This window comes from Rissa tridactyla, chromosome 15 (assembly GCF_028500815.1).
Source record: "Rissa tridactyla isolate bRisTri1 chromosome 15, bRisTri1.patW.cur.20221130, whole genome shotgun sequence".
In the NCBI taxonomy this organism is placed as follows: Eukaryota; Metazoa; Chordata; class Aves; order Charadriiformes; family Laridae; genus Rissa; species Rissa tridactyla.
The window spans coordinates 8,227,248-8,248,165 of NC_071480.1; the positions used below are offsets into that span (position 1 = coordinate 8,227,248).

Genomic DNA, 20,918 nt, shown 5'->3' on the forward strand with positions numbered 1-20,918 from the left:
TCAGCTGCAGGCTCAGAACGCAGGGGGAAACTACCTTTAAGAAACTCCACTTACTTTTCTCATGTTCACTCCGTTTCTGCCTTGCTGGTGGCAAGAACCTTGTGTCTTTGGTCTTGCGGGGGAAGTGGCGAACTCTTTGCAAGCTTCTGCTGATGTTCAGCGCGGGGCTTTTGTGGTGGAGGAAGGGGCCTGAACGGGTCAGGCCTTTCTGCCATGTGTGCTGGTCCAGAGATAAGGGTTTAGCAAACGAAAGCTGACAAAATTCCTCTTCCCTTTCTTAGCTACTCACATTTAATGCTTGTATTGATGTCCTACTTGCTTGTGGTTGTCAGTGGAAATGGTGAGGATAAATGTAAAAGTTTAAATTCTTTTGTATGACAGAAAATTGGAAACATGCTTCAGTTTGCCTTTTTCTCTGATACTAACTCAGAAGGACTCGAAACTCTAATTATATTCTTCTTTTGGCAAATCATTGTTATAAATGGCACTAGAAGCAGGTACCCAATTTTGACATTTCTTTCCCCATAATGCAGTGCTTGTGTGGTGATGTGGCTGAGGGATGCAGAGAAAGCAGCAGGCTTGCTCAAACTTTTCAAACCCATTTCAGAACCTTTATTGAAAAAAAAAAAAATTAATCACAGCATCTCAACTGTTATTCAAACACATTTAATAAACAAAGAGAAACAGTAGCAAAGGGCACTGACACGTGACAAACTGTACAAAACCTCCGGGTTTTCGGGCAAACCCGAGGGGAGGAGCCCACGGCCCAGCTGCAGGACTGGGGAGCTGCTCCGTCCCATCGCCCTGCAGAGAACCATGCCCCCTTTGCCTCAGCCCACTCAGTCACCCCTGAGAAAAATCGACTTCTTTTTAAAAATGTGCAGAAACAAAGACACTTTAAGAAGTTATTTCCAGTCTTGCCATAATGGAACAATTTAGGCCACTGGGAAAGTTTAAAAAAAAAACCCCAAAGTGTCATACTCTCCATTCCCAGGATTAATGCTTTATAGTGAACCTTCTCAAGAGGCACAAGTGCTCTTGGATATCCAGTAGATCTACCCCTGCTCACCTACCCTACCCACCACAACGTGCTACCTTTTTTTAGAGTGAATGGGACAAATTTCATCCTAATTCAGCGCTAGTTTTGGTAATAGTTGTGACTGAGTGAAAGGCAATGGAAGGAAAAGCCCTGTCTTGAGCACAGAAGGGATGCAACTGGTGCATAATGCTGGGACCAGCCTTGGTCTCAGGGTAAAGGTGACCTAGCACAGTCAGGAAAGGAGAAATCCTCCACTGGGAATGTACCTGCTCTGGATGGACTGCATGCCTGGTCCTAAATACGGCCCAGGAACTCGAGCGTCCAGTACCAATGACTGGTTTTCTACCATAAACTTGTTCTGTTGAACTTAAAGACCCTGCAAGCGAACCCAAAGGGTCTTCAATCCCCCGGCACATCCTTGCCGCAGAGAGCAGTGCAGGGGGGAAAGCCAAGATGCAACTTTGATAGTCGTTCCTGTGCACATGAGTTAAACTGCTGTTCTGCTCAACTGTGGCTCAGAGGGGAGAGCGATGGCGTAACACGTGCATCAGGCAATCCTCCGGTGGGCTTCACCACGTATGGCATTTTTGGTGATACAAAAAAAAGCAACGAGGTATTGTTTTTATCTATTTGAGCTGTACTGGACTGAGAAATCTCCCTTTGCAACTAGTGTTGCTTTGAGCTCCGTGGTGTGAACAGCAAGGTGCTCAGCTGGCATCGATGTGACAAAAGCAGCTCGACCAGATCCTGTTGCCTTTAGTTTGATATTTCTTGACCAGTTCCCAGAAATTCCCTCCTCTGAGGAAGGGAAAGATGACAGTTAAGTGATAAAGGGCTTTTTAAGCTGCTAACTTGCATACACGCGCTTCTTGATTTCTTAGCTGTGAGCACAGATGGACAATGACTGAGGCTACAAGATACTGACAGAGGAGAGATATCTATACACATCACAGTGTTATTTGGGCCCAGCCAAGGCGTACGGTCTAATCACACCAATAACCATCTCACCACGTTATAAAGAGGGAAGATGGAGGGAAGAAGAAGAGCTGGGTTCTTCAGCGTGATGGCAAGCCAGCTGCCTTTCAGCAGCCTGGAACTGACACAAGGTGAATTCAAAGACATTTGGCACAGTCCGTTGTTACCAGGATTAAACTAGCAGAGATAATTAACCAGTCATTCTTGAGAACGAGGCAAAGCCTCCACCGGAGGAGGTACGTTGGCAAAGCAGGATGGGAGAGGACAGGCAAGAGTAGGTACAGGAGGAGTGAAAGGAGGCAGTGCGGCGGTGTCGCTCGGTGTCTTTGCTGCACGTCTTGCTTGCTGAACTGGTTGTTGGACTGTTGGTAACATTCTGCTGCTGCAAGGCCCCGTCAGCAACAAGTGGGAAACCTGCCTAATTCTACGTCAAAACTTTAAGGAGACCACAGGTAGCTGAAGTCCTCCAGAAAGGAGCCCAACTCCTCAGTCCAGGTGAGGAATTTTCTGATACCTTATTGAGAAACATCTGCTCTGAGCTTGTCAATGTCTGTGAATTCCAGCATCTCCAAAGCTTTGCGTTTAATGTCAGTTTGGGACTTGACTCAAAAAGACCCAAGTGCCTGGACACTTGGGCTACAAAGAACAAAGCCAGGATGAAAGGGGAAAAACATGCAGCAAATTCCTAAGAAATTCCATTTACCAGACTAGGAGGGACATGCCCCTGGTTAGGGATGGCACAGAGTAACAGAGGGGAACCAGTGACTGCAGTTTGGCTAAGATCAGAATTCAAGAGAGGCACAAACGAACATTTTGCACATCCATCCAAGGCATTCCAAAAAAAAAAAAAAAGAAACAAAAGTCACAGAAGTCGACACATCACTTTGGATGAGAAACATTACAACAGTTTGGCAACTTTTCACCAAACCCCCCCACCCCGACTCCGTGATGCCCCTCTGTAATTTGAGATGATCTCTTAAAGGTGGGGACGTGAGGGGGCTGCAGATAAATCACGGCATGTAAATAGCCTCCGCAAAGGATCTCATGGATTAAAACAAACCTACCTGCTTGCTACAGTACAAAAGAAATTCTGCCTGAAGTCCTCCCTTGGCGAGAAGGAAGGAGACAGAGAGCCCACGCTGCTGGAGACAAACAAGGCAAAGCTGAACTTGGCAGCAACAAGTCCCCAACCTTGTGACTTTGCACCAGGCTAAGATATGGCCGTGGCAGGGTACTGGAGGGGAAGATGTCACCGCTTTTCTTCAGCAGAGAAGCATAAAGGACAGAACTATCACTCTACCGCTATTCTGGGTGAACACGGGTCTCTGTTTATGCATGCAAAGTAATGGGCTTTGGAAAAAGCCAGGAGCCCGTATGTAATAGTGTTAACAGGCGAGACCCGTGTTAGATGTACACACAACTCCCCTCCCCTTAATATCTAAACTCAGCTCTTAGGAATTCAACAAGGAACAAATACAAAGCAAGAATGGAAAAGTCTGCGTGGGTTTTTTTTACGAGTGGTTGTTTTGTTCCTCCTTTTAAAGCCCTGTTCTTCTGATCTGGGGGGGGGTGCTGGCTAATCAGGAGGGGGAGCGTTGCAAGGTCCCTGCACTTTTCTGGTGGCAGACCTGGGTGCAAGAAATGGCAGAGCTCAAATCCAGATCTTTCCACCTACGCCAGCCTGGGGAAGGTGGGACTGATTACAAGGGCCTGTGGACCTGAGCAACCTTCGCAAAGGCTCCGACTGGGAATCCGGCCCAGCCATTGTTGGAAAAATTCAATACAGCGCTGGCCGAGAAAGTAAAACAAATACTTGTGGAAAGGACTATCCAACTGGAAGAGTCTTTTCCTTCCTTGGTTTCCAGGGTAAGAGGGAAGCCTTTGGTTGCGACCAGAATTATTCGCCATTGGCAGGACAGGCTCGGCTTTGCTTTGCATTAGCTTGGTTACTGTACAAGGGCAAGGTTGCACTGCGGAGAGATGCTCTGCCCGGCTACACTGCCCTTTTGACATCTGGGAGTTTTAACAGAGTGGACACTTGAATTACATCCGGGATCCTCGCTCTTGAAGAATCTGAAAAAGAATAGAGCTTCTATAAATACCTTGGACAAGTTTAGATGCAAAAGTTCACGTTCAGAGTCTTTGTCTTTTGTGGAGAAAGGAAAGATGGACTAATCTGGGAGTAGCTGGCTGGCTTTTATGCTACCAAAACAAATGGCAGGCTGCTTAAAGCCGACTGAGCCCCTTCTCTAGAAATCCTGCTTAGCTGTCTGCCAGGAGTTAAGAATGTCGCCTTTTGTTGCTATCCTGGGGGGGGGGGGGGGGGAAGAGTGGATTGAAAGAAGAAAAAAAACCCCCTTGTCTCTTGCTGCAGCATCCCTCAACCACAAAATGTGACCAATCTCAAAGGTCCTCCCTATGCTGTCCTCCTTTTTCAAGTCTCTCTCTTTCCACTTATTTTTTTTGTCTCAATTTGAAATATACAAAGAGCTTTAACTCTTGTCCTACAGTAAAACATGAAATCTTCCGAGGGAGAAAGATCATGCATACAGGAGGGAATAGGAAAGCTGGTACACAGAACCGCTACTGCAAATTTTGGATCAGCTAGTGTAAGAAGGGCTTTTTCTTTGCAAAGGAGAATTTAAGTCAGTACATCTGAGCAGATGCCTTACCTTTGCCTTCTCGCTGGGCTCCTTGACGATGCCATTGGTAGAATTGTTCAGCTCCCTGGACACCACACAGAGGAATTCGGCCTGGTCTTCGTTTCCATAGTTATAGGAAGATCCAATGCTGATTAGCTGCACAACAGGAGACAGCCGAGGTAACTACCAATAAGTCTTGACTTCTGCTTTATTCCTCCAATTGCTTTGTGAGGTAGGACCGTCCAGTGAGACCTCTTCTGGACCTGAAGTGTCCCCCCCGTGGCCTCCCCTGTCACAGGCTTTCCTGTGTCTCTGTAAGGGACATGCCGAGCTCCAGAGCCCTCTAGTGGCACCTGGAGCCCAGGAAGAAATTCCAGCCTGAAACCGTAACGCTGAACACAACAGAACATTTTCCAATTACTGAGGGCAAAAAAAAGGAAAACACAGGACAGATTTTGTGATGTATAATGTCAGACACAGGGCAGGCAGGTAGGCTTCCTGGCCCAGACCACACTGAACTCAGGTCTCAATTTGCCTTTTGACTTTGATGTGTAAAAACTGGAAAGGCAATTCTTCACTATAGACAGATGTTGGATAAGAAGGGCACATGTGGCAAACTAGCACCATTCTTTATGTAGATGCTGTCAAGATGGAGTTTGATATCTGTATAAATAGGATTATATTCTATTACTGTTGTGATGAGGAGTCTGGACTGGATCCAAGAAATCCCATCTGTCTCATTTATCGTTATTACATTAAAAGGACATCCTGGAGTGCAGGGCTAATTTGTCATTTACAACTCAGTTCTGCTTTCCAGATAATAAATCTAAGTAATTGGAAGAAAGCAATGTGAATCTTATCAACTGCGTATATCTAGGAAACTTTAACATGCAGCGTGCGCCCTAACTTCCATGTCCTAATGGATTTTAGAAGAGAGCGCTCCATATTTATAAGAGACAGATGCAGTCAACAGTCTTCCTAGACAGGTAACTATCTATATGGTTACAGTGCAGCTGCAGGACGACTTGGGGGGCTGTCGTACTGACTGACCTCCAGTACTGTTCTAAATAGGTTTTGATGTTTGTGCTGAGAGCAAAAGATAGACACAGGATAAAAAAAAAAAACAACCAAAAACAAAAACATCATAATATTTTTTTCTTTTGCTTCCCTTCTCCCTGTCTTGATTGTTTAAGCTCTTGGATATTTCAATACCACTATTTACTCAACAAACACAAAGTATCTTTTGATAAAGATGGTAGCTTTACAGACTACTGAACTGTAGGTGGACAGAACAGATTTCTGTTTAAAATAGCAAATTTCTATTCCATCCTTAATTTAAGCAGGACTGAACGGTACAAGGCAGAGAACCTGACAGGCCACGTGCTCCTCTGGGAACCCAAGCCTGACAGACAATAAGGCTGCAACAGCTTTTACCACTCCTGCCTTTGCTGCAGGTTTCCAAACCGGTCTTTTTGATATTATGAAGTGACTGGATCCAAAGAGCACGAGGGGACTGTCATCTGCTCTGTCAATCGCTGGCATCCAGGGTGAGATTTAGCAATAGGCTCTCTTTGTCCCCAATGTGCAGATCTGTTACCATCTTTCCTAACATGTCTCAGCACACCAAGTGGTGTGACTTTGGCGAGGGCAGAAGCCATGCTGGGTTGCACATCTGGGGAAAGACCTTGGCAATAGGCTGCAGCTGTAATGCGCCTCCCAGCAGGGCATGTTTCAGCATGGGACATACCCTGCGCTGCGCCACCGCCATGTTCCTGCTCTGTGACCCAATCTGGAGCATTTACAGCTGGGGAGAGGCTGTACTGCTGTGTGAAGTCTAGCCCTGACCAAAGTGGCGTATCTGTCTGTCCTCACTGCCCTTGGGGGTGTTTGAGCCAAATGCAAGTACCAGGGGAGGGCAAGAACAGCTCCCGATGGTGGGAGCCTGTCGGAGTGGGATGTGCAGGAAGTTTTCCTGGCGCTTGCAGCGTACAGGAAGAAGGAGGCTGGCTGGGATCTCGGTGGTTTGTGCAAAGCAGGACTAGGGAAGTGGAAAGAGTGCAGATTCCTGTGTCGGGCACTGCCTACAGCCGTTTGGTTTTTGGGATGTGTACGTGCATGTGTGAAAGGCAACATAAGTAAATTTTTGAACAATCAAACCTGGGCGTTGGAGAACTGCATTTCCATAAAGCAGCTTGTGGCTCTTAGTCACAAGGTTTCACTACCAGCTCACAGGGGCCAGAGTTTTTGCCTGCCTCTCCACTACGCAATAGGAATTTTCAGGCATTACAGAGCAGATATATATATGAACAAGTGATGCAGTGTGGTGTTGCTAATCCTGTGCCTCACTTCGTGTCAGCACATTTCCTACAACATCCACTTGTACTGAAGCTGGACTAATTGGCAAGACAGCGGAGCTGTAATCCACAGAGCCTGTTCTGCAGTTTCTTAATATAGCATTAACATGCAGGCCAGCTGGTTTCCAGTTCTCCATCCTCCTAAACAAGAGGACCATACTTGATTCCAGAACCAAATCTGGAACTAATGCCATATGCAACTTCAATGACACCCACCCCTGAACCAGGCTGCATCATAAAGGCATCTGCAGGAACTATATTTCTCGTGTCACTCAGCGCCTCTTTAGCAAATGCAGGAGTTGTGGCTTTGAGCTTCCAGAAAAGTCGCGTTGTGTTTTTTTTCATGGCTCTATTAATTTTCCTGGATAAAACTGTTGTATGGTGTATGTGATGAAATGCAGGAGAAGGGAAGAATTGCTCTGGGATTTGACAAGGATACAAGGAGTCCTGAGAGAAAATAAAATCTCTCTTTGCAGTTGGAGTGAATTCTGCCTTTCCCTTTCTGCCAGTTATCTTGCATAAGTGGGCTGCTGCTCAGTTCAGACTGCTTACTCGGAAGAGAAGAGCAGCGTGAAGCGCAATTCCATAGCAAACGCTTATTCCATATGCAGCTTTCAAAGGGATTCTGCCATTCTTTGGTAATGGTACCTGTTCGAATTTCCACCCGTCGGACATAGTGGACACCATCTGCGTGAGCTCTTCCTCTTGGCACTGCAGAACTCTGTACACATGCTTCACAGGTCCCTGAAGCACACAGAATAAAAATAAATGTGAGTTTAGTAACGGCTATGCTAGTATCAAGCTAGGAAATTAATAACCCTCTCCTGCTCTGTTGCTTTGTTATTTGAGGAAGTCTGAGCCGCACAGGCTTTCTGAGGTTCCATCCCTCTGACCATCCCACTGATTCTAAAACAGGTACGTACGGTTGGCACACTTCTCTTCAAAGCCTTCTACATGTCTAAGGGCCAGTGAAAGCAAAACTTCTTTGGCTTTCAATGCAATTTACTGCTTTTTGAAAACATTTATCTTCTGAAATTGAATCTACTGGCTGTGTTCATATCAGCTGAGCAGCAATGGGAAAAATTGTCACAGAGAGACAGATATAAAGGGAAGAAAATGGTTTAGAGAAGGAAGAGTTTGAACTATTCTTTACACACCAAAGCAGTATGTTTTGCTTTATAACTACCCGTCTTTGCTTCTGGCACCTCTTGTTTGACTGCTTATTGTCTTTCCCTGCAGTGGAACAAGATGACTCAGTGGTCTGCTTATAAAACCATAATGGATACTCTTTCCTAGCTGTGCCTTGGATCTATCTAAAAGCATTATTCCCTGTTATAGGTGACTACTAAACCAAAGAACTGCTACTAGAGGTGTCTATGGCCACACGTGTCCTTCTACTGCACTACAGAAAATGACCAGTTTCATAATGCAAATGTTCCTGGGCATTACTTGAGAGGTCCTGTTCTCGTTATCCCGTATCCGCTCCTTCACCAGCCGCACAAGAGATGCAATATTGTAAAACTCGGCTTCTTCCAGTACCCCTACGAAAGGAACCAAAAGCAGAAAGAAATTCTGTTACTGCGTACAGGGTAGAATGAAGATGATTCTGCTACAAGGACGCAACGCCTGCTCCTGCCTCCAAATCTAGCCCAGACGTGAGAAAAATCCCTGAATGCTGAATAGGCTGTGCCATCAATCTCATGCTCTCCGGCTGGAAGAAAATGACCAACTAGTTGTCATCTGCTTTTGTGACTTAGAGGATCTTTAAGAAAGATTATTCCCCTTTCCCTGGGATTATCAGAAACCTCACAGTACAATCTCTATTTTGTTCAGGCAGGCCCCATTAGGGGAAGTCACCAAAGCTGCCTGCGTGCAGAGAACTGCTGTCTGTGGGGGGAGAGATGCGCTAATAGATATTCTGCTCTGCTAACAGAAGCCTTTGAGCTAAGCAGAACAGCGATGGGTTGTGTTATAAGCTGAAGGCTTCTGCTTTCAAGAAGATACAGAATCTAATGATTTAATCCACATTAATGAGCATCCTTCTGAAAAACTAATGGTACTAACTAACAGCACTACTGGGAAACAGCTTCTCACACCCTGACACATCGCTGCGTCAGGAACCCTGTGCACCCAGGCAAGTTTCTGGTGATGGTTCGCGGATACTGCTATAAAACAGCATCTGAAGCTCTCGCCCTGTCATTTTCTCTCACCTTCTTCTGCAAGCTCCTTGTTTATGATGAGCTTCCCGTGTCGGAGGTAGTTCAGTATTGGACCAAAATATGTGGGGTCTCTATCGATGAGATACGCCCCTGTCTCATCCTGTTGAGCGAGTACAGGAATGAAGTGGGGATGGTTAATTGGTACCAGCAAAAAAATTATTTCAGTAGAAAACAATAAATTGAACAGTTTCTCTTTGAGAACCTGAATTCATGTGAATGTGAAAGGTGTACTAATGACTCCATGTTTAAACCAACATTTTTTTTTTCAATATCTGAACTCAGCTACAAGTTCTGCAGCTCAATAATGCTGGCAGATGCTTCAAATGAAGCACTTCGACAAACAGAGTTGATATACCTGGAGAGAAAAGCAGGGCTTAGTAGTTTTTCTTCACTGCAAGAACAAAACCCAAAAGCTGGCAGCTGTGTTCTGTCTAAATTTGTTTTGCAGGCTAGTTTTGCTAAGACTCTGGAGGAAAACTGGATCTCTAGTTCTAGCTAACAGCACATAAAAGTTTAAGAAGCTCTTTTTTTTTTCTTCTTTCTACCACTGAAAACGCATGTTGCAATGCACCAGCCATGTCTCTAGCAATACAGTAACTATTGCCATCAAATAACCACCAATTCACAAGCAAAGGCATTTCTTGAGCCACCTCTGATGTAAGTCTTTTGTATCAGTCCCTCAAATCACGTTAAACCAACATTCATCTTGCCAATCAATCTGCTCTAAAGCAATAAAAAACTGAAAAAACATTCTGAAATGTTATCTCTACTCACTGATGCCAGTGACTGCTGTTTTGATAACAACCAGGATTTATCTTTTGATTAAGCTCTGAACAGAGTGGCAAGAGACCTGACTAATTCTCCGTCTGACCTACCCACAAAATATTAATAAAATCCTGTGCAGCAGATCCACAGAAAACGTGCAATTACAAAAATAACTGTTTGCAAAATCCTTACGATAAACTGCAATGACTTCAAAACTATCCACCCGTGTAAGGAACGTGCGCTGTGATCTTTAATTCACAGCAAAGTGAAATATATTAAAAAAAATAGTACGTGCTCAGGGTGAGAAATCATTAAAATTCCTGTTTCTCGGAAAGTTTTGTTCTAGATCCCCCTCTGCTGTAACCGCTGTGGGAAGGTGCTGGTTTGCTCCTTGAGGGGAGTCATGTCACCACGGGAGGTGGAGGGCATCGGTGCCTGCAGGCACAAGGGGACTCTAAGCCCCGTTCTCTGGGATGTGGCCAAAGCTGTGGCCGTGTAACGGGACATGAGGGACGAGGAGATGGTGTGTGTCAGAGCAGTATGTGTCCCTGGGTACCGCGGGAGTGGAGCTGCCGTGGAGATTTACCCATCCACGCCACAGGGTCAGGGGCTCTGGGGGCCATAGAGCAGTGCGTGGGGGTGCTGGCCGTGGGGACACCGGCAGCCGGGGCTGTCACCGTCCCCGTACAGCAGGGTCGGGGGTGCTGGCCGTGGGGACACCGGCAGCCGGGACTGTCACTGTCCCCGTACTGCAAGTCGGGCCGCTGCCCCCGGTGACACCGGCTGCCGTGGGTGGCTAAGGCGACTCAAGGAGGGGCGGTCGCCGCCAGGGCCCGGGGCCTCGCCGTTCCCGGGGTGGGGTGGGGGCCGGCCCCCGCCGCGGCCTCACCTTGTCAGAGCCGAGCTCGGGCCCGTCCTGGCAGCAGAGGCGGCACAGGAAGGACTTGGGCTCCCGGCACAGCGTCTGCCGGGTGCTCACGAAGTACGTGCCGCCCACGTTCAGGCGGACCCACTTGGAGGAGGCGGCGGGCGGCCGGGCCGCGGCGGGCGGAGACAGGGCCCCGCCGGAGCCCGCCGCCGCTCCGGCCGCGCGGGGGCTGGGTGGCCCCGGCGCCCCCCCGGGGCCCGGGCTGGGCGTGCGGCCCCGCGGCGGCCCCTCCGCCGCTGCCGCCAGCTCGGCCATAGCGATGCCGCTCAGCGCCCCCGCGCCGCCATCACCGCTCCTGCTCCTCCGCCGCTTCCGGCGCGCGAGGCATTTCCGGGGCACCGGCGTCCGTCACCGGGAAGGGGGAGAATGACGCTCTCCGGCGGGGGCTCGCTCTGATTGGGCGGCGGGGGCGGGACTTCCGGCGCTGCTCGCGTCTGCTCTCGGGGACGGTGGTGGCGGTCAGTGAAGGTGAGAGCGGGGGCGGCGCGGCTGCCGTGGCGACAGGGGGGCCGGGAGGGGGGGTCTTGGGGACGGGGACTGGCCGGAAGACCGGGGAGGGGGATCCAGGATTCCTGGGGCTGAGTAGGAGGGAGCAGGCCGGGGCGGGCCTGGGTGGGGGCGTGAGGCTGCGGCGGGGTTGGGCTGAGCTGAGGAGCGGTATCCCCGGTGCCCCCCTGTGTCCCGGTGTTCCGGTGCACCCCTGTACCCCTGTGTTCAACCCCCCTCCCGGTGTCTGCCCCTTCCCGGTGTCGCGCCGTCGTTGTCCCGTCCACCCCCCCGCGTCCCGTGTGTGTCGTGTTCCCGGTGCGTGTCGTTTGTGTGTGTCCTTCCCCCCCACCGGTGTCCTGGTGTGTCGTCCGTTCCTGTCCCCCCGGTGTCCCGTTCGTTCCCACCCCCTACGCGCCCCCCCCCCCCCCAGCCCCGTGTCCCGGTGCGTCCTTTCCCCTCCCCGCTGTGTCCCGGTGTGTCGTTGCTGCTCCCTGCTCACCCACCTGGTGTCCTCTCTCCTGGCCGCAGGGGAAGCATGGCGGGCCGCAGAGCTGCCATCAAGGCCATTGACTGGGCGGCCTTCTCCGAGAGGGTGCCCCCCAACCAGAAGGCCATGTTCAACGCCCTGAAGACCCGCAGCGACGCGCTGTCGGCCCGGTGAGTGTCTGCCCCGCTCCTGCCTGGGGTCGGTTTGGTCCCTCAGCTGAACCTTCAACTTTTGCGGTATCAGCTTGAGGCAGTGCCGGTAACTGTGGGCCCGCAGCAATGTCCTGAGAGGTGTTAAGGCAGGTCACCTTCAAGATAGTTGGTGGCTTTTATAGGCAAATCGCCTTTACTTAATCTTCCCCATAGTAAAACAATAGCTGCAATGTAAAAAAGCTGTTCTGTGGAAGCAGTTTGCTTTGGCACATTCAAAACATTTTGCAAGCTTTGTTATTCTGTTAAATGCTGCACAAATTCATGAGCCTTCTCAAGTGCTTCAGCATCTGCTGCTTGATGCAAACGTTGTTGGCTATTACAGCTAACGTTGCTGCTTGCCTCTAGCTCAGTATTGTGAAAACAGCCTAATCCTTTCCTACAGGGCTGCACCTGGAGATGCTGTATAGGAGTTTGAAGTGGAGCAGGGCTGCAGGCTGCACTCTTCTTGTCTGTATAGCGAGGGCTATTTCAAGGGCAGAGGGATTTGCAGAAATGGTTTGTTGCTGCTTGTTAATGATGGACCTGAAGATATTTAAACTAGACTTAGCAGGGTCTGCTGACACTCTGGAAAGTAACTGTGGTAGAGTGCAAGCGATAGTGCAGGGTTACTTCTAGCGCTGGCCGTGACTGCTGTGCTCTGTTTCTTTAGCTTGGCTGCCCTGCCAGAGAAACCCCCGACCATCGACTGGGCTCACTACAAGGCTGCTGTTGCTAAAGCTGGCATGGTGGATGAGTTCCAGAAGAAGGTCAGTATCTTTGCGGGCTGGGTATTGCTTTTCTTGGAGGTTTAAATGGGGAATGTCTTTGGTGTGAGAAGAAAACACCAGAGTTGACAGAGAAGGCTGGTTTTGACTAGCAGATGCCCCAGCGTTGCATCATGCAGATTGGTGTCGCTGACCTCGAGGAGGTCACTTCAGTGCCATCATTCAGGAGGAAACCTGTGGCACTGTATGGTGAGAAAGTTGGTGAAAGAAAACTTGATAAATTATTTTGGCTGCAGGAGCGAACTCTCGAGTAGTTCTGCTGAAGCAAACGTTTGAAGTATTTCTCTAACTCCCTGAATGGAAGGCGGCGGCGGTGGGTGTGGCTCTGCGCACTGTGAAACCTGTAGAGTTAGCGGATGCCTGCAGGGGTTGCCATCCTCTTTTTAAGCAGGAAATGAAAAGCGTGAGCGGGGCTTTTGCTGAAGGACACGTGGTGTCACTGTCACTATGGAAATTGGCCTCCCAAGGCTGGGAGGACCCGCTGACCTCAGATGGGTCTGGGAACTTTGTCTTTGGGGAAATAAGTCTGTGATATGATAAGTCTTTGATATTAGACTGTCTTGCCTCCTTGCAGAGCTGTGCTTTGCTCTTTACAGAGCTGGGATGAATGTGTGTGGTATTACACGTCCTGGTGGTGGTGTGCAGTGCAGAATAGATTGCTTTAAGCTCGGAGGTGAGCAGAGCTGCTCGTGAAGGACACAGTGATCAGTTTCAGAAAGCTTGTGAACTTAACATGGTTGCGAGCATATCCTAGGAAGAAAGGAAGGAATGCTTCCCTGCTGCTAGGGAAAATGATGTTGGTGTGAAGGATTATTTCAATCAAACAAACAGTATCAACAGTTTTCTCTTTCGATTTACAGTTCAGTGCACTAAAGGTTCCTGAGCCAGTGGACACACAAACTGCCAAAATTGATGCCCAGGAGCAGGAAGCTGTAAGTGTGTAACCTGTTCCCTAATGCCGGGGTTGTCTCTGACTTCTGTGAGGACGGGGAGGGGTGAGAGGGAAGGGATGTTCTGCACCTGCATCTGCACAGGCTGGGCAGCCTGAGCTAGAGCCTGGCTCTGGTCTTCACACACATCTCTGGCTTTTGTCTAAGCAAGCGGATCACTGCACGTGAAAGGGTTTGATTATTTGGGATTTGATCAAGATTCTGCCCACTTATCTAGTGTAATGATGATGAATGTTAATGCCAACTTAAGGCGTGGGGTTGCGGGTTTACTCTAGGTCACCATCTTTATCGTAACGGTATTCACCACATCCTCTGCTTCCCTGCAGGCAAAGAGCACTGCTGAATATGTGCAGGCGTCCAAAGCTCGTATTGCCCAGTATGAGCAACAAGTAAGTCTGGACTTTGCTTAGTGAATATTCTCTTTAACCCAGCCTGGCTCACACCTTGTTCTTACTTGCGTGTGCTTTGCTCTTTCTTGCTGACAAGTGTCTTGTAACGTGTTTGTCTCTGCTCTCCCTTCAAGCTTCAGAAGCTCAAAAGCATGATTCCCTTCGAACAGATGACATTTGAAGACTTGCACGAAGCCTTCCCTGAAACCAAACTGGACAAGGAGAAATATCCGTTCTGGCCCCACAAACCGATTGCTGATCTGTAAACCTGTCTGAAAGCGGTTTGTCTAATGACTGTCAGACTCTATGATCTCTTAAATAAAGTACTTTCCCTCCTGTCTGTGGCTGAGATCTTAGACAAGAGGTTTTGAGGCACGTGGAACAATACACTGACTTGCAAACAGCCCACTTTTCCTCGATTTTTGTCTTTTCTACCGGTGAGCTTGTTCTTGTAGGAAGGACCAAGATCGCAGCTAGACCCGTTGATCAGACTGAGTCCTCTTTGCATCTATGCAAATAAACTCTGTTCATGTCTGTAACCAGGTGGTGCAGGGAATGTAGTTCTGCCTTTGCAGGCAGATGGTCGCTCCGGAGCTGAGCGAATAAAGCCGCCTGAGATGCTGGAGTGTGTTTAGTGTTTGAGCTGCGATGCAGTGGGAGGTGTCTCTGGTTCTACAGGCAGAGCTCTAGGGCTGTTTTCTAGGATGGTTGTGATGGTTTAGGTGCAGCCAGTTGCAAAAGGAGTTGAAGTGTTGAGTAGATGCGTTGAGATACATTTTTTTTTTTTAAAGTTATTTTTTATTTTTTTTTTAAAACATCCCAAGTATCAGCCCGCTAATCCCGGTGATCCTGTTGTTCTGTCTTTCCTGGGTTTTTGAATGATGTAGATCTCACTGAAACTCACAGAAACAATAGTACAAACGCTTCAGACTTGCGTCGTTTTATTTAATTATCTGAGGTGGAATTCTTAAAACACCTTTCCTCAGAATCGAAACACCTCCATAGGAGAAGGGCCTTAACTCCTGTTTCTGATGGTCGTGTTTGTGATAAGAATTCCTGACGGATGGAATGAAGGTATCATCCCCCAATTCCACAACTGTTTTATTCAAATACTTCGCCAGCTTTAAGAACATACGTAGTTCTGATGAGCTAAAGTACAAGGCAGTAAGCATGCAGATCCCATGCCCTCTGGGTTTGGGTTTTTAATTTTATTTTATTTAGATAACCAAAAGAACTGCAGCTCTATGAATCAAGTAGGAAAAAAAATCAAGAGTGGAGGGGTCAGAGTGATACAGTGGAGAACAACAGAATGAGCACTGTGCAGAGCTGGTCTCTAGCTGCTCCATTTTATAGAAATAATAGCAAAAAAAAACAAGGAGAGGAAGAAGTGACTGTAGAGAAGCACCTTCTCCAGCACTGGCAGAAATGGGTCCTGCGGTTGCCAACGGAGCTTGGCCGGCTGCCCCTTCTCCTGGCCCTTCCTGGGCAGGTTCAGCAGCTGGGTGCCCTCCTTGGCGAGGCGTTTCATGCCCTGGTTGTTCACGGCTGTCACCGCCAGCTCGGCGCGCAGCTCTGCCAACAGCAAATAGCATGTGTTGGTGTAGGGGGGCCGGTGGGTGACGGATCCTGCCTGGGGCACTGGTTGCCCTGAGGAAACCCACCCTCGCTCCAAGGAACCAGCAGCAAAGTGCAGGTAACCTGACTTTGTTTAAGAGATTTTGGGTGGCTTTACCTGGATGGAAGCTTCTGAGAGCCTTGTCTAAGCGCAGGGATTTGTGCTGCTGGTGCAACAGGAAGAAGGTGTCCAACACAGCCATGATCATGAGCAGGAAGGTGCCCAAGAAGAAAACCACTGCAAACGATACCAAAACAAAGCAAGTCCTTGATGATCGTCATCGTTTTCTTGAACGTAATCCCGTCTGCGTTCGGTTGCTGGGTGGGGAAGGGGGGAAATTTCTAACTCCAGCAAGCTGATAAAGCCCGGCTCTTCCTGACTTCAGGAACATGTCCCTAAACGCACAAAGCCCTTCCTTAGGGTTGGTACCTGTGTAAAAAATCAGTTAGTTTTTATTCAATAAAGATGGGTACCTATTACGGGTGGTTTGTCGGAGGAAGTTGGGAGGATGTTGTTGAGAATCACGGCTAACATGGAGCTGCCGAGGATGATGGCAATCTGGAAACTGACTTTCTCCTCGAGAGAGCTGGGTCCAAACAACACAGCCATATCCAGCAGGTACAGGGCGCACGTTGGGAGGATCAGGTTCAAAATGTACAGAGTGGGTCGTCTCTCAATGGAAATCTGTTGAAGAAGATGGACAAAATTCAGGTGAGCAGAAGATAAGTTACTGTTTTGGGCAAATGCTTGTCCCCCGATGTAGAAAATTATCATGTTTCATACTTTTTTTTTTTTTTGTGGTGGCAAATCGGTGCAATATAATACGAAAATACTGCCGTACCGTGTAGGTGACCACGGAAAATTGTTCATGATCCAGCTGTTCCATGTATTCAGTGATGCTCAGGTTGGTGAACTTCCACTCTCCATCAGTTAGGAAGTAACTCTGGCTGTCCTTCATCATCTCAGCTGGTGACCGTCTCGTCTTCATGACAAGGTCACTTACTGCTTGGGCAGGAGGCAGAGGAGGAGGGAAGTTGGAGAATTCAGGTATTTATTAGAGGTCAGTTATTTCCTCTCCTTTTCCCTCCCAACCAAGGGTGCGTGCAGGTGGGGAAACGCAATGTTTCCCACGCTGCTGGGGTTTCTTAGCCCGTTAGGGAGAAATTAAAAGGGGGTCAGGTGAAGGGACTGGGCTGGACCTCCGGGAATGTGGATCAGAGAGGAAACCTCCGGTGAATTAGGACAGTTGTCCCTTGTGGATGGGAGCTGGAGGGTTTTGTGTCATCTCTGATTATTTTTCAACCCTTCCTGTTGGGATGAACTCTGACTGCAGTTTATATCCCTGAAACTGCCCTTAATTTCCTCTCGTTTCTATGGCCTTCAGGTATGCCTAAAGATCAGTCCCGCAAAATTGTACGTGAACAAGTAGCCTTGTTGCAGGAAGCCTCCAAGTCTCTTGGCTTGTAGAGGACAGTCCCCAGGGGGGGACTCGCCACAGAACATCCAGATGCTTCCAGAGATGTTGCTGGGAAACGTGCCAAAACAGAACGACAGTGTTTTAGTGCATTTTCCCTGGCGTTATGTGACCTCAACCCCGCTAATCCAGCGTGAGCGTGTGGTGCAGCTAAGGGAGCCCGGGAGTTAGCCAAGGGTCCATCTCATCTATTCCTCCTCCTGCAAGTTTAGCCCAGCTGTGGTAAAACTCAGCCTGCTGCTGTACCTGGGTAGAGGAACGAAGCTATGCTCAAGTTGCACGTCTGGGTGTCAAAGGGAAACTTGAGGATCATCAAGCTGCACGTTAAGGTCACCTGGAAGGGCTGGGTGGAGTTGAAGCTGCCGTTGTGTGTGACCATCATATAATCCAAGTTCGAGTTTTGTCCGTTCACTCTGGGGGAAGCAAAAGCGGAGGGCGACCGAGCTCCCAGGCGCTGTGGTGCTCCTCAGCCCCACAACAGCCTGGGCTGTGAGTGTCCTCTGGGGGGGGGACCCTGCGCCGTCACCCACCCTGGGGATGTAGCAGGGAGGAGAGGAAACCTGGGGCTTGAAGAAGGGCTGGCGGGTGCCTCTGGACTAAGGTTTGTAGTAGCTCTGCACCTCCTAAGGGAACTCCTGCCTCTCTCCCCGCTTCTTCCCACCCCCGGCTGGGGCAGGGGCTTGTTGCTGGCTCCACCGTGGCACACAGCTGCCTCCCCCTCCGCCCCCCCCAGCCCAAGAGCCGGCGGTGGTGCCTGTCGCTCTGTCAGACCCACGGGGATCTGTCCTGCATCTGACAACAAGCCGCTGAGGGTCATTTCATCCCACGACATTGCTGGTCTCTGCCGCTCCCTCAGCTTTCACTATAGCCCAGGTGGGACGTTTCTGGAGATGTTTCAGCGTTACAGAGCCACAAAGTGCTTTGGATAAGCTGTGGTCGCCATTAATCTAAATTATGAGGTTCTTGGTCACAGGGAGCTCATGGGAATGGCTTTTAACTGCAGGAGTTTATTCCATTTCCCACAACACCACCAACAGTTTGCATCCATCGTACTTCTCTTAAGCCAGTGGATAAGAATGAAAGGGGAACCTACCGCTCTAAAATGAAGATGGGGGGAGACCAATACGTGCTCGTGGGCAGAATGATTTTGGAAATGTTACAGAAATCCTGCGGGTCCCAGGTTGCAAAAGTGTTTTTCCACTCCTGGGGAAAGAAGTTGCGGGAGAGAAATGAATGCCAGGCTCAGTCCCAGCCATCGTGCTGGGCATCACAGGAGAGAAACGCTCTCAAGGGACCTACCAGGCTCAACACGAAGTAAAAAGTGACCGTCTGGAGCTTTTCAATCTGGAGAGAGAAAAAAGGGAAGGTATTTAGCTGATTTTCTGAGGTCCGTCCAATGCAGAGCCCAGCAGCTCTGCCCTGTGGCTCTCGCAGTGGACGGCAGAGGTTGCAGAAACTCAGGAGGAGAGCTCACGGATCTCGGTCCTACGGCTGAAAAGTGGGAGCATATGGTCCAATGGTTTAAAAAAAAAAATAGATTATTGTCAACATTTACATGCCAGCGCCCTGCCAATGTGCATTGCTGAGCTCCGGCGCTGCGCAGGGGTGTTTTTAGAGCCCGCTATAAAGTGGGCTGTTTGTCTGAACCTGCCTCTGAACTTTTTTCCTGGAAGTAGGTGGGAGAAAATTCTCCAGATCTTCCAAAAATGCTTTCAAACAGCAGAAAGCTGAAGAAGTGGAAGGGGCTGGTTCTCATCCCCGCGGCCTTGCTGGCCCAGCCCTGCCTGGCAGAAGACTCAGACCCCCATCTAACCGTAACAGTTTTCTGTTATAAGGACTCGACTGGGGTTTTGGGTCCTTACCACAGAGAGAATGGCCACCAGCATAAAATCCATCTTCACTTCCAGAGGCTCCTTCAGGTTCTTCTTGGGCAGTATGTGTGCGTGCAGCTTGCTCTGAGAGGAGACGTTCAGGTATTCGACAACATCGTAGTAGGTGCAGACATACCTCGGAGCAGCCCCTGCTAGAAAATGTAATCCACCGGAATTAGAAAAGGTGGATCTCAACCCGCGAGAGAGAGATGTACCAAAAGAGAAAGCGTATGGAGCGGTGGATACGAAAAACACCCTTGACGTGGGCGAATCCCTTCTCGGATGGATGAGAACAGAATTCCTCAAAGCTCTTCTATTCCTCTTGGACTTACCTGTCCCCAGAGCAAAGGTGAGGATGGCTATAAACGCTCGCTGCATTGTCTCCTGCTTCCAACCAAGGAGGCAAATGGTACCGTGTGTCTTATGAACAGTTCCAGGACACGTCATTTGTTATGCAGAAGTTGATTTGATATTTATTAATGTGGGATGGATATTTTGTAAACAGAAGCTAGACTTTTTATGTATTTATTTGCATTGGAAGGAAGAATTTGCTAATGGTTTGATGCACTCAGCTGGCTCCTGGGAGCAGCCTTTAGTTGTGGTAAAGGGAAAAATAAGGTCATTAAAAAAAAAAATCCAACAATTTGAGGGAGAGTAAAAGAAAGGGCCTGTCTCCACAAAGAAAAGGCAAGGAGCCAGAGCCACTCAGAAACAAATCTTGTCGCATTTAACAGGGCTGAGAGTCTGCTGCAACCCCACTAAAATGGAATAGGAATTACTGCTTGTGCGAGGCGAGGGGGGCCAGGGGAGCGGAGGAGACGCTGCTCGCCTTCGGGCCCGCTCCTGCTCCTCAGCAGCCCGGGCTGCAGGCGTTTGTGCGTCCTCATTTCCCAAAGCACTGAGCTTTTTGCGCATTTTCTGTTTCTGCCTCCTTGCTGATCTCAAGGTTCTTCGCCAAGTCCTCGCAGTTACGATGAAAGGCTCAGAGACTTTGGTTCCTACTTCTCCATCTCTTTCCCTCAGCCGCCCTCTTCTCCATCGCCACCTAGTTTTTCTGCTGTGATTGCGGCAATTGTGGCTGTAAAGTAGGTGTTTTCACCAATTCAGACACTGGAGTCTTCTCAAAGTGCCGTTTTCCCAAGCATTAGAAGAGAAATTCGTCCCGCGTCGCTCAGCCCGGGACATGCAGCCATGCAGCACCCTGCTTCCGCCTGTCCCCCGCGCAGCCCCCGGCCCCTGCAGGTCTGTGCCCCCGCTCCGGCGGTGGCAGCCGCAGGTCCCGCGGTGGGGGGTCCCCTCCCAGCACCGCCCGGAGACCCCGGTGCCCCCTGGGGCGGGGGTGGGCACGATGCTGGGGGTTGGGAGCATCGCTGGGGGGGGCTGCTGCACCGGTGACCGCGTGGCCTAATGGATAAGGCGTCTGACTTCGGATCAGAAGATTGAGGGTTCGAGTCCCTTCGTGGTCGGATCTTTTCCGCCCCAAATTTTAAAGCCGTTTCCGGTTTTTCCCGTCTCTCTTCGCGTCTCTCCCCCTCGGTCCGGGTCCCCGTTCCCGGTGCAGCCCGGTCCGCTCCCACCCCCCGGCTCGGCGGCCCAGGGGCCGGTCCCACTCGCGTCTGGCGGCGCGGGGTCGGGCCCGTTCCCACGGTCCGGGGCGCGCGCCTTGCGCAGCCCCAGTGGCCTAATGGATAAGGCACTGGCCTCCTAAGCCAGGGATTGTGGGTTCGAGTCCCATCTGGGGTGAG

At 49.6% G+C, this 20,918-nt stretch overlaps 2 protein-coding genes and 2 non-coding genes across 4 annotated transcripts; 3 read left to right on the forward strand and 1 right to left on the reverse strand.

Moving 5' to 3' along the window:
- Positions 1–586: 586 nt before the first annotated feature.
- On the reverse strand, positions 587–11,192 carry KCTD2 (potassium channel tetramerization domain containing 2). Its single transcript, XM_054221726.1, has 6 exons — positions 10,884–11,192; positions 9,221–9,329; positions 8,460–8,551; positions 7,659–7,754; positions 4,687–4,812; positions 587–4,087 (listed from the first exon to the last, which is right to left on the reverse strand). Exons 1-6 carry the CDS (start codon positions 11,175–11,177, stop codon positions 4,058–4,060), a joined length of 747 nt encoding a protein of 248 aa, XP_054077701.1. The 5' UTR covers positions 11,178–11,192; the 3' UTR covers positions 587–4,057.
- A 65-nt stretch (positions 11,193–11,257) lies between these two features.
- Positions 11,258–14,551, forward strand: ATP5PD (ATP synthase peripheral stalk subunit d). Its single transcript, XM_054221728.1, has 6 exons — positions 11,258–11,390; positions 11,940–12,068; positions 12,760–12,856; positions 13,735–13,806; positions 14,151–14,213; positions 14,348–14,551. Exons 2-6 carry the CDS (start codon positions 11,947–11,949, stop codon positions 14,477–14,479), a joined length of 486 nt encoding a protein of 161 aa, XP_054077703.1. The 5' UTR covers positions 11,258–11,390; positions 11,940–11,946; the 3' UTR covers positions 14,480–14,551.
- A 6,015-nt stretch (positions 14,552–20,566) lies between these two features.
- On the forward strand, positions 20,567–20,639 carry TRNAR-UCG (transfer RNA arginine (anticodon UCG)). Its single transcript has one exon. It is a non-coding gene; the product is annotated as a tRNA-Arg (tRNA).
- A 204-nt stretch (positions 20,640–20,843) lies between these two features.
- Positions 20,844–20,916, forward strand: TRNAR-CCU (transfer RNA arginine (anticodon CCU)). Its single transcript has one exon. It is a non-coding gene; the product is annotated as a tRNA-Arg (tRNA).
- Positions 20,917–20,918: the final 2 nt, after the last annotated feature.